Source organism: Tenebrio molitor, chromosome 1, assembly GCF_963966145.1.
Source record: "Tenebrio molitor chromosome 1, icTenMoli1.1, whole genome shotgun sequence".
NCBI lineage: Eukaryota > Metazoa > Arthropoda > Insecta > Coleoptera > Tenebrionidae > Tenebrio > Tenebrio molitor.
The window spans coordinates 41,890,684-41,904,414 of NC_091046.1; the positions used below are offsets into that span (position 1 = coordinate 41,890,684).

The following is a 13,731-nucleotide window of genomic DNA, read 5'->3' on the forward strand; positions in this document are numbered from 1 at the left end:
CATCACTGATACTGAACCCATAGTGCAGCAACTGTGTTACATATTCAACCATTTTTCCGATGGGAACAATGGGAACGGTCTAGACGCGAAGTGTTGAGGCTTTCGGAGAAGATCGAGCATACAGACAAGATTTCGTTCGTCATTTTCCAGAGTCCAGAGTCGACAAAATATTGAAATGAGAGTTGATAAATCGAGATTTTAGACTTGTTGGGACAGACAAGAAAAAGTGGGCGTGTCGGGTTTCGTTGTCAAGTGTTACGCTGCCCCAAAGAACGAGTTTTTTGCTTTGTAAATAAAAATTGGTTACCGACTAGAGATGTGATTGATAAAAATAAAATTTGTATTAGGTGCTTGGTCCGGTCAAAATAAACAAACATATGCGTAAGCAACAAATCGATTTTTATTTAGAGATGTGGTCAGTAGTCGCACAGTTATTGTTTTTGTTTACATTTAAGATGCTTGTGATTGGCTAAACACGATACAATTTCAACTCTCCAGTTTTTTATTGTCTTGACGTAATTAAATTATTATTTTAAAAAAATTAAAAGAAGTAATAAAAAATCAAATCTGATCGTGGAAATGACGTCGTAGAAAAAGTATCGTATTTTACTCGCGTGTGATGGCTATTGCGGCTCGTGTCACACTCACCTCGCGAGTACCAGACGCTATTACACGCTCGTTGCATAATACACTATTACTCGCTATTTTTTGCGATATTAGAAAAAATTCAATTTACAATGTTTGTCTTACGCATGTGAAAAACGTTAACCCCAAGATATTCTGGAACTCGATCTTTACATGATTTTAGAAATTCTAAGCTAAAATATTTTGCGAAGGTTCAGAGCGTAAAACATAAATAAAAAAGGAAATGAATCAACATCGTTTTACAAGTAGTCAAGTTCAAGTTTATTGCAAGAATTTACATCTAGTATTATCAATCAAGGTTTTTGCAAAGATAAGAAGTGGACTTAATTAGCGGTACATGTTTAACAAACAGGAAAAGATTCAGAAAAATTAGACGGAGCTCAGATAAATCTGAAGCAGGTATTTCGTATTTTTAGATTGTCTATTTAGTTGTTTGATCAATACACCGATAAAAAATTAAGTCATAATTTAAACTGATAAAATCGTGTACTAACTGAGCCATTTTCTTTAATGGAGCATGAAGTGTAACGGGGTGACTATCACGATCCACTTTTTTCGTTAAACTGTTCTCGTCCATAACTGGCTTTCAATTAGTCGATAGTGTCGCACCCTGATAAGCCAAAACACCGATCGAGTGTCATTGTACACTCCCGCCTAAGAAGTACACTTTGATGGGAGATAAGTCCAGTGTTCTGATTGTGGGATTTTCCACTTTCTCCACAATTTACGTCGCGGGCCCTATTAATGATGACCACGGATGGATATCTAGCTTTTACGGATATTCCTGATTGACAGCGATGGTTAATTCCGAATGCATTTTCAGGTGTGTCAGGTCGTCAACGTTTATCAGTCGTTTAAGAGCCCGGCTGAATACCGGCATCGGCAATAATTCCAGCCTGGATATGGTAATTTGATCTTGTACAATTCGAAAACAACAATTAAGTAATGTTCATCCTTCTCGGAAACATCTGTTCCGGCAAGAGGTGGTCAAAATGGAATGAATCATTTTTGTGGCCGTTGAAAGCGAAACACAATAAAAATGCAAATCTGAACGGTTCGCGGACAGTGGACAAGATCTCGTGCAAAAAAGGCGGTGGGTGGAAGAGCGAATCGATCACGCGGAGATTTTAACGATGGAGCAAGCGATAGCCGAGTAGATATCAAAGGTCCGCGAGGTCTTATAAGGAATATGCTCCAAAAAGCGACATCATTAGCGTGGCGAAACGCGAAAAGGAGTACCGAGAAGAATGTTGCGGACAATGCAACGGCGCTAGCCACCATGTGCTGTAACAAGGCGGGTTCTCATGGTTAGAAGCAACGGCCTGTCAATGACTCGTCACGTGTCTCTCTAACTGTCAATTAGTCGGCGAATTAGGCCCCCAAATCTGAACCCCCGGACTCCAGGAAACGTACCGATTCGATGAAATCCCCGTTTCGCCGTTTTTTCTTCGAGCTCGCCTCGTTCCCAAACGGGTCACGTAACTGAGAACCAAACGAGCCGACCATTTTTCATATTTAGATCCGCGCGACGAAAAACCTTGCTGTTTATGGAGAAGAGTGGCGCCGAACGTCTGTCCGGGGATCCACCAATAAATCGTGGGCTTGATGGGTTATGACGTCCGCGGTCAAATACGGATCAAGCGCGCTTCCACCTCATTGTTCAACAGTAATGACAGGGTTGGAAGCGGCGCTCACCAACTGGCGTTCCTTCGACTTACGTGAACCCGAGAACCAGGGCCTGAGCCCGTCCCACCCGGTGCCCTCAGCCACTGCCGGAATCAACAGAACCAGCAGGAATTTCCGGAGCATCTCGCGGCGCTGCACGCTCATCGGTCTTCACCTGATCCGGCGATTTTTCATCGTTGGGATAACTGTTCGTGTCACCTCTTGCACCACTATTTAAATTTTAAGCGGATCAAACGAGGCGACCGGACGGGCCCCATCCTCAACTCCTTAAGGGTCACACCACCGACATCGAGATTGAGAAGTGCACTAAAGCACACCAACGACGTGAACACGACAGCCGACAAACACCGACTCACGGTGAGCAGCGGTCCACGACTAGTCTTCGGTGCGCTCACCATCAATATGTCACCTCTGTCTTAAGTAATAAGCGCACCGTTTAGCTCATTGTGGCCCTCGTGATTTTTGATTGAGTGACAGCTGAATGGCCAGCGCGCCCCTGTCGTTACGTGATTGCGACAGCTTCAATTCAAATCGCAGGGATTAACACGGACGTGGGATTTTTAATCGGGCTTAAGTGGGAAATTTGTACAAAATTCGGTCGGGACCAGTTACGCAAATCGTTTGCGCGATTACGGACGCCGCACGCTCATTTGTAAATTTTAGGTGGGCAAAAATTAAAATTTAGACTCATTTAATTACTTTGAATAATTACCAGGTGACTGTAAAAGGTTGGGACTAAAATTAGTATATTATATACCACTCTAGTTGGGACCACTTTCGAAAGGTTGGTAACACTTTTCAAAGGTTGCTTTGGCAAAACTGACGTTTAAATCAAGACACAAAAGTCATTTTGACGTTTACTGTCAATTAATTTGCATTGCCAACATATGAAAAAATATCACGCCCGTTTAAACTGACATTCAGTGATAGATTTTACGTTTTTAAATTCTAGCTCTAAATCATAAAGTAGTGAAAAATACTAAACGCGCCATGTTAATTGTGTCAAGTTGTTCAGTAGACCATTGGTAGCCCTGTAAAACAATTGAAGCCACTTGTAATTCTACGCGCACTACTTCTACTTGGTGAATTGACAGTTGTTTATCTGAATAGATTTACGGCACAAGAACAAGTGTTTAACTGTTATAAACTGTTATTGTATTTATTGATTCTTCTAAGATAAATGATATAATAATTTTTGACTCGCCGTTATACCTTTCATCGTGTAGCACTCTTGTAAAGTGTGGTCACGTGGCTCTGTATTTGTCAAAAAATATAAAATCCATCGCAGAATGGGGTTTACAGTTGGTTGCAAAAAAAAACGGGAACTGTCAGAATAAAATTGACACATTTTTATAATTTTGTTGTAGTGTGAAACCTTCTTCTGAGAGATAGGTTAAAATAATGGTCAAAAGTCAATGACATTTTTAAAAATTATTTGACAGGTATTGTCAAATAGACAGTTAATTGACAAATGGACAAAATCAAATTTACGTTAGGAAAATTTTCGTTTCCCGTTTTTTTGCAACCAACTGTACATATCAAATATTCACCAACACTGCAATTTGGATCCAAAATACACGTGGCGACACTGTCGACTCGGGATCTAGGGGAAAATGAAAAGTTGGGTTAAGTTTGTGGAGAACGTTGTCAACTTACAGCGTTGCAAACTTTACTGATTTTTCGGTAGATCTACCGATTTAGGTCTTGTAAAGTATTTTTTTTAAAATAAACAATTGTCAGTGTCAAAATAAAACAATAAACCATACTGTATCACCCTAAAATGTGCGCATATGGACCAGCTGTATGTATAACGATTTTAGCCCAAATCATAGTTGAGGTTATGTTCACTTTGCTTCCCGTACATTTCTTCCGTGAATTCATTTTCAGAACAAATTTCATTCATGAGGAATCAGAAGAAATCTTTTTCAAATTTGAAATAAATTCTTGCTCGTCAAGGCGCAGGCTCAATGACATTAAAAAAAATGTGTGACCAATCGTATTATCATGAAAAATCACTGTTTGGGTCAGACCAATTTGACAACGTTTTGACAATTGTTTATAACAAATATCAATAATATCTACTCTCACTGTTCACTATCAACACTGTTATTTACATCGAAAATTCACGTGGCAACGCTGTCGAATCTCGATCTAGGGGAAAATCAAAAGTTAGGTTAAGTCTCTGGTGAACTGCAGCTGTCAACTGCAGCGTTACCAACTCTACCGATTTTTGGGGAGATCTACCGATATAAGTCTTGTAAAGTTGTTTTCAACGACATCCGTGCTGTCAATGTCAATTTCAATATGTCGTTGCAGATTGTACGAATTCGACACGCACAAATTCATAACCAATGTTCAGAGTATAAGCAATGCCTGGTTAAAAAAGTGGTAAAGAAGAAATTGAGGTCAAAAAATTTTGCTGCCAAGCGAAGTAACTCTTCTTTCCCGAGGCCAGGATTTAATTGTAATCGTTCTTGGCAATAATTTATTACCGCCTTTTCTCTCGCGCCAAGAGTAAAACCCTTGCAGACCTTTCAAAATCTATATTTTCTTTGATTTGTCAGAAATGATAGATAATTTGAATGTTTCAATTTGCTGTGTCAAGGTAAATGCCAAATTAGGAAATTCAAAATTACTAAACTGAAACAGCAAGTGATGCCAACATACTGTCATATTGACAGCACGGATATCGTTGAAAATAACTACAGGATTTCTATAAATGATTGTCTAGTCCAGCTGGCGATGAATAGTAGAATAAATTAGGTCAATTCTGAATGTCACATTTTCAGGTTAGGTTGTTGGCTAAATCCTACCCTCACAAATTTTGTTTGGCTGGACGCATTTGCAATTAGTATTGAAAAATACAGATTTTTGGTGTTTATTAACTGTGATAAAACGAACATAAGGAACGAAACCTCGATTGAAAAGCGCGAATTAAACGCCATTAATGTCAGAACTAACAGTAAATAAATTAAAATTGGGCATCTGTTTCAAAAAGGCGGCACAATATTTTTTTCCAAAGCTAGCTTAACCCGACAATCATTTATAGATACGCTGTATATCTATTCTCACTGTTCTCGTATCAAAGATCCACCAACACTGTAAATTACATCGAAAATGCACATGGCAACGCTGTCGAATCTCGATCTAGAGGAAAATGAAAAGTTGGGTTCAGTTTGTGGCGAATAGTATCTAATGCACCGTTGTCAATTCTACTGATTTTTCCTTAGATCTACCACTCATTTTGTAAATAATTTACAAATAAGTATATTTAAAATAATGAATATCTACAGAATATGTATATCTTTTGTGATGCATTCGATGTTTTTTTATTGTAATTCAATATAGCAATGAAGTGAGTTACAAAATGTTTCTCCTATTTAAAAAAAAACAATATGACTTTTTTTATAACCTTAAAATTGTTTTATCGTCCCAATCTGAATGGGGTACAGTGGCGAGTAATAAATTTTGGTCATCAATGTCATTTTAAAAGTTCGTTGTATTAAAATTTGTACTTGATTACTGTCATCTGTCAATGAATAGTCAACGTTTTATTTTGAAAATTGGTCAAAACAACGACCAAAATTTGGTTGTAAGAATCATTTCATTAATTAGGTAATTTGTTCCGATATATCTCGCGTTTCAGTTCACCAATAAAATTTGACAAAAAGGACATGATGACAATTGATGTCATACAACATATCATAAATTATGTCCGTTTCACACTGGAGGACTTTCAATTGTGTCGAAGAGTGACATTGATGACCAAAAGTAATCACCGCAATGCACATAAAACGAAAATAGAACGAAAAACAATGTTGTCCACCTAGAATTGATCAATTGCGACCGTGCGCCGGACACGAATAATCGTTCATAATTCTAATCGGTCTGATTTAAATTTCAAATCTGGACCTCCACGGTTTGGGCGGTTGCCACCGAATCGCCTAGGCGGAACTCCTCCTCCCCGCAACTTTTCAATTTTGACATTAGTATTCATAGGTCGCGAGAGGAGGGTCGCACTACCAGGAAAAAGTACCACAGCGATGCTATCGGTAATTAAAATTATTGATGATTGTTGGAGAGGAAGTGTGTTAAGAGATCCGCAGTTATGTTCCCATTTGCCTTTTGATTGATGACGCTTGTCCACTAATTGAATACTTGTAGTCTTGCAAATACCAGATCAGAAATGCTTCCGAGAAGCTGGGGCCCCCAGGCCGACCTGTCAAAATCAAAACATTCTCAAAATGACAAAAAACCAATTCCGGACTTGTCACACTTGGTATGTTATTATTCAGATGTGAAATGATTTGGAATTGGAAAATTTCTCTCCTCGTGGAGGAGCTCCACCTCTGACGAATGTGTCTGGAAGACGACATGACATTATGTGCCGCTCAGTGCTACCTGCTGATAATTAATGAACCACCGCTGAACACCGTTGTGTAATGAGAATATTATGCAACACGTCGGATGATGTATATTATTTACAAAATATTCTATGCCTAAATCTAGAAAGCTGCTCATGTTCTTGGTTTTTTATTATTTCCCCGAAAATATCCGAATCGCTTCATTATCGACTTTGCGGAATAAATTAACTGGACACGGTTTTGAGGTTAAGACTCTTTGTTTTTGCGTTGCATCGGATCATCAGACAAAAAGTGTGTTTAAATTAAGAATTCGCCAGAACTGCTTTTGATTGGTTTTTGTCGCCACCGAGAGTGGCTTTATTGAGCAATCGGGTGTTAGATTAAGGCAATTCGACGATCTTATCGTCAGATCCAATAATAAGAAGTGTCACTTTCAGTATTTTTCAAACATTCATTATAAAGGGATTAGTGTCAGTGCAGGTTCAACGGCATATCAAAGAACAATCCTCGATGTGACCTTAAAAAGCTGTTCGAGATGTTATTAGGTTCTTTCGATATTCTTCTTTGTAGTTGCGTAATTAAGAAAAGTAAAAAGTGGAGGTGAGTGGCGACACAAACAAAAAATAAAAAGAAATCTGGCCGCAAGAGAATAATGAGCTTGTGGGATTTATTCAAATTAGAGACAAAAATAAGAATGCGACTCTTTGTGCTCGAGATTGTTTGCAAGAATACGACTTTGAGCTAATTCTTGAAACCGTCGACCAGTCCGGCATATCGACAAATAAAAGTTTTTCTTCTTTTTGGGTCACTCCAAAGAAGGAAATCGGCGTGACCCGACAGACGCTTTATTTAAATCTTCTTATCTAAATAAGAATTGCCGTAAAAAATTTATTTTATAATCTTGTCGTTAAATTTTATTGCTGAAAAATTTGGTTTTATTGCTTTCTTAAATTTCGGATTTTGCAGCTATCGCCGCAAGATGCATAAATCACTCAAAAATTACACTAACCAACGTGACAACTAACATTTTAATACAGGATGGTTCAAATCAACCAATCCATAAAACACGTCACGGAATTTTTGTACAAGTGGGAAATTTACACGCACGGGCGCAGCACATGTTGTAATCCCACGCCAAAAAAGATGATTCATGCACAAGCTGCATTCATAATTTTTGCAACATCAAAATTAAATTACATGCATAAAGTCCATTCAAAAATAAAAAAACCACCAACGTCGCATTTTCCTCGAAAATTACTATCGGCAACGCTGTTTAGTGTAAAATTTGGTGATAATTGTAATTTTGAGGTTAAGTGTTTATTAAATGTCTTGATAAATAAATGAAACCTGCTGCTAATAAAACAATATGAACGGAATTCAAAGCAATTCAATTTTATTTTGAATCAAATAAATGTCATAATTTATAATGACCAACATAGTACGAAAAAATATCTACCTAGGGTTTTTTAAATTTTACCAACCTAAAGCAACAGGTGGTGGTTTCTTGATTTTTGAATGGACTTTATATAGGTATTACAACACAAATTATTAATAAATTTTATTTAAAAAAAATCAAATTGGATTATTATTAATAATAATTTAATAATTTGTGTGATCGATGTTCTGCATAAATCATAGTCCACTGCATTCTCCCTAGATTTTTTGGTAATAACGCAATGTTGGTAACGGCAAGTGTGCTTACTCTGACGCTCTAATTTTGAGTAAAGTTTAGTTTTAAATTATAAAATTAAATTTAGAAAATCTGCACTAGTAGTGAATAGCATTGTGCAGGTTGCAGCTTTAATTGTTGTAAAAATAATAGGAAAAATATATTTTCGTCGTGGAGGAGCGCGCTGTGTGGTAGAAGCACGTGTTGTTTGCTTCTCACAGGCGGAAGAAACTTTTGATTTGTAACTTGAGCGCCGCCCAAATCCCCCAAAAGGAATACAAAAAGCAGCAGTGAAACAATGAAATTTAACTCGTGTGCTTTTGTTCCTTCGGTACCGAGTTTAATGGCGGCGTGCGCTAAGTGAACGGAGCTCCAACAACTCACGTCAATTAAAAACCGGCCAATAAATTGAATTTATAGAAACTTTCGCATAATTAGCAGTCAGATAAAAGGGGCAATTAGCGCGATTTGTAGCCTTTTAAGTGGATATTGGTCGTATTGTTGTGGTAATATGGCTTTGGTGAGGCGACCGTTCACCTTTCTCTTTATGGAGAAGACCTGGAGCAAGTAGTAATCGGAGTTTCGCTTCCATACAAACCGTCTTTACACACGTCTCTTAACCGACTACCAATGAAGAAAATTATTGCTCGGATCCTTCAACTGGAAGCTTCGACAAAAGGATTGTCTGATTGAAATACAATATGATAGCTTTAACTGCCGCTCAACCTGTGGGGTTTATGTATTTTTTATCGCCGCAGATGGACTCGAATGAGGAAAATTAAACTGGGAACTGTGTGAAGACGGTTCTCAGGTGTTTAAGAGAGCGACGACGGTGTCGGCGATCGAAAAGGTGACGTGCAGATAGCAGGGGAGCGTTTTAGTGCTTACGACGTCAAATTATTTTATGGCGCTCGTAAAAATATGGTTGGAAAGGTCCGGCGCCGGTCACCGGATAAAGACAATGTTGGCGGCTGCGGAGCGGCCCCCCGCCGCCAGGTAGCTTTTGTTGCGAACTTATATATCAAGAGCTTTACTGCGAGCTTGTCGTCCTCAAAATTAATTCGTCAGGGCTTATACAGCGAGAATGAAGTGGACTGGCTGAGGCAAAAGAGACAATGAAGAGTGGCGGATGGAATAAAAGCCAAGTCAGAATCAGACATTGCAGTCGGTTTTGATCGCATCTCAGATCATTTATCTTGAGCGAATTGGACGTTATCTTATGAGCTTTACTTGTCTTAACGAAACATTAAAAAATACATAATGTAAAGCTGTTTTTTTAAATTTGGCGTCGAAGTTGGCGTTGATGAGTCGATTGTGAATGAACCAGTCGTCTTAAAAACACTGATTTTTCAAATTGCAGATTAAAAACACAAACAACGCAAAAAGTGAGGTTAGATTCAAACAGATAAACAGAGTTCTAATCAACACTAACTTCGACGGAAAATTTAAAAGAACACCCGTTATATTACTCCAGATTGTTTCAATTTCAACCGCAAAACTCAAAAAGTACTGAAGTAGTAAAGAGTTAAAAGTTAAAATTTAATAGAATATTGTCTGTGTTGTTCGAAAGAAATTGGAAAACGTCCCATTCAAGTTGGACAACTTTAAGAAGAACTTTCTTTCTTTTGCTCTTGTACACGAGAATTTCAAAACAATTGATTTGTGCAACTTATTTGGCGTTATTGAAACCCAGAAACTTCAAACACTGACAAGTAAGTTTGGTCTCAGATTCAAAATCGACAACTTATCATTAGAAGAGGTGCAAGAGCAGCCGACTGCGGAATGCTAAGTATGTTTTTCAGATTATAGAATTTTTATTTGTATCATCCGTTCAAATGAAATCCTGGGCTGAGTAGGCGTTGGAAAAAGTAAATTGTTTAGAACAGTTTACAGTTTAAATTTCCCGCCGTTTGATACGAATGACGTTTGTTTATGTTTAAGCGGGACATAATTGAATTGTTTGTTTTCAGCAAATGGTGCTCTTAGATATTCGCTTCGAGAATAGGAATCGTTAAGTTATTGTAGGTAAAACATTGGAAAGAAAGAAAAAAAGAAAGATTTATTTGTTTCTAAATTTTAGGTTAGCTGTCAACATGCTCCAATTAATTTACACTTTAAAAAATCACAACAATTGTCGGTTTCCAAAGCCTTCCCAGCCCAAGATTTCATTTGAACCCGCGAACATTGACCGTTTTTTAAATTGCGTGAACATTTTGAGTCCAAGATTTGTTCTTTGTGTTTTATTTGGTTGAGTCTTTGATAATACAGTAGTGTAAATATTGCTGTTGTCAAAGAAATATATTTTAATCTTTGACGGTTGTCAAATACAGTCTTTGACAACTGAACTGCATAGCTACTCGATTTTTTTTTTCGATCGCCTGGTACAAACTTTATAAATAACGAAATACTCTCCAACAATTTTTTTTAACTGATTCATAACTTAGCTTCATTATTATGGCCTTTATGTCGTTTATTTAAATTATTATCTTTACCATCTTTAGTGTTTTCCTTTTTTGTTACTCTAGATTTATTTTTATTAAGTACAAATTTTTCAAAAATGACGAATTTCCACGCCGTCAATGATCCTCCTTTATGTATTTCTGTACGCTTTATTTAAACATCTTCATCGTATCTGGCATGACTTGTAGGTCAAACTTCTCAAGTTGCTCCATTATCATAGCTTTCAACAATTTAATTGATTTGGTTGTTCATCCACTATTCTGTACTAATCTTGATAAAATTAACCGAAAACCCTCGAGGGGACCAGTATAATGAGGGCCAAATCAAGCCAAAGTACATAATTTCGTCGGAATATTTTATGATAAAATCATTAACATTAGGTAAATATTCAGTAGAAATATCCTTAGTGCATGTCAATTTGTAGATAACTTTCTGGAAGTGCGTGAATGGAGACGAGACGAAATTATCGACAGTTTGACATGCACGAGAGATTTTTTAAGGAACAAATTTCAAACTCACTAGTGCAATATATCGGGTGTTTTCTTTAAATTTCACTTCATAGTAGGCTTGAAGAGTCGATTGTGAATGCACTATACGGGTTAGGGATCACCGATCAGCTGTTTAAATATGACGTTTTACACGAGTGGTGCGTTCGCATAGACTCTTCAACGCCTACTACGAGGTGGAATTAAAAAAAAACACCCGATATAAGTATAATTCAAGTTTTGTGAGTAGGTAATTTGATTGGATTAAATGTTTTGAGGACAATAAATAATATTATTTATGTATACTGCAGCTTGTAGAGCTAGGCCTGTAAAACATCGTTCTTGATAAACATGTGTTTACCTAATAGTTATTTATGATACAAGTGTCGCAATTTAAAATTACGATACGAATATCGTCCGTTTTATTTACTATCAATTATTCCCGTTAGAAACCAATGTGGTAGGTTGCAGCCACTTTTTACTTTTGTCACGCTTCTGTCACTGCTAAAATGCAGATGATGTACACGAGAAAGTGTTTCCTCAGTCATGGAAATGGCAGCAAATGCGGCTATTAAAATTTTGATACCAGCGAAATCACAAGAAAAGAACATAGTACGGTAAAGTGTCACTTTACGACACTGATGCGGTAATGTCATTATGACATAATTTTAATATTTTGTACAAGTAACGGTGAAATTAATAATAAGTGTACATTTGCATTACAATTTTTATCATTTTAGGTCTTCCAGCTAGCTAGTATGCTGTTTTTCAGTAAACTAAATTCTAAATTCCAAAATGTCCAAAAGTCTCAACTCTGCCAATGTGTAAAGTAAAAGACAAGTACACTGCAGTAACATTTCCTAAATGCAAAAAACAGCAAAATTCAGATTATTCTTTATTAATATATTGTACAATTAATTTTTCATGAGAAACACCAACTGTGTTCTTATCTTTTTGACATTTTTCCCCTCTGCTGTTAAAAATAGTACTTTTCCGGCCTCCGTCTAAATTTACTGAGTTTTCATTTGCCCAAATCTTGCCTAGGCAAGAAAATCGAAACAGGAATTTTTAACGAAACATTTTAGGTTGGTCGCACTGTGTGTCAATGACATGTGGAATCTTTGTAGAATTTTCTAAGTATGAAATATTGATGTTGGGCAGATGTACCAGAAGTCCAATTAGTAAAGGCCGAGGGGGTTATCAGGCTTACGGGCGGGCGGCCTCCGCTTACGACAGCGAATGGGGTAACGACGAACAGCTGACTCTAGTCCTCGTAAAAAGTTCGCCACCAGGTTGGCAACCCTCGTAGACAACTGGCGACGGGTTAGCAACAACAGGGAGGACGACGACGGTTCTGAATATGTGAAGAATTGATTGACTTTTGTGTTGTCACAGTCACTTCATGGGTCCTTTATGTTGCCAATGGAAGAAAAATAAATTCCCTATCCGAAAATATTTTAAGAAAAATTTTGTGTGTATTACAAGGCCAGAAATTGCTTTGCAAGCGCTCACTGGCCATGTGATAACTATTGTTTTTGATACCTTACCAAGAAATTCCAATTTCTACCTTTAACTATTCGATAAATTCTAAACATGGGCATATTTTCATTTTTATAAGTGGATGATGATTTCTCATTTCCTCTTCTGTCCAAATAAGGTATAAATGTAGTCACATAAATATGCTTTTTTCTGTATTAACATACGGATTAAAAAATTCTTGCCCCATGGCTGTGAAAACTAATCTAGAAACACGACTAGTTTCTAAATTTATCAAGCTACATGTAATATGTAATACAAATTTACAGCGATGGCAATTATCCCTAATCCTTATTAATTGAGGTCCTTCCGGTGGTGTAACAATTTGTAAACAGATGTAGATCTATTGATAATAAAAAAACCAAACATCCCCGCTACACAAATTATTTTACTTTAAGTATACACAATAATGCGCGAGAAGACATTTTTCGCGCATGAGCGCAGTATTTGAGGCACGAGCGACGAAGTAGCGAGTGCTTCATTTGCGCGATTGTGCCGAATACGTCTTCTCGCTTCAAAGTTTGTACATACTTTGTACAATATTTTTTGTGAATGCTCAAAAAGGCGAATACTTTTTTGATGATTTTGAAGCACTAGTGCGCGAAATCGCAGATGACTGTTGCGGTGGCGGAATGTTATTTTGAAGGTAGCGAGTTCAAAAAAGATGTATGTAATTGCATTTTTTTGCTTATCATTATTTTTAATATTAGTTCTTACTTTATTGTAAAACTGCATAAACTTTAGTTATTATCCATCTTCATTATTATGGCCTTTATGTCGTTTATTAAAATTATTATCATCTTTACCATCTTTAGTGTTTTCCTTTTTTGTTACTTTATTTATTTTTATTAAGTACAAGAAGCACAAAATTTTGAATAACAAGTTA

The 13,731-nt window shown here is 37.0% G+C and overlaps 1 protein-coding gene across 2 annotated transcripts in view; it reads right to left on the minus strand.

The window, feature by feature from the left end:
• Positions 1–13,731, minus strand: part of LanB2 (laminin subunit gamma-1) — a 71,127-nt gene that overhangs the window by 6,030 nt on the left and 51,366 nt on the right. The window contains exon 1 of one of the 2 annotated variants that reach the window (XM_069048168.1): positions 2,364–2,641. The exons of the other annotated variant lie outside the window; for it this stretch is intronic. Coding sequence (XP_068904269.1) covers positions 2,364–2,475 — 112 coding nt within the window. The 5' untranslated portion in view covers positions 2,476–2,641. Of the gene's footprint in view, positions 1–2,363; positions 2,642–13,731 lie in introns of those variants that run through there. 2 annotated transcript variants of the gene reach the window in all.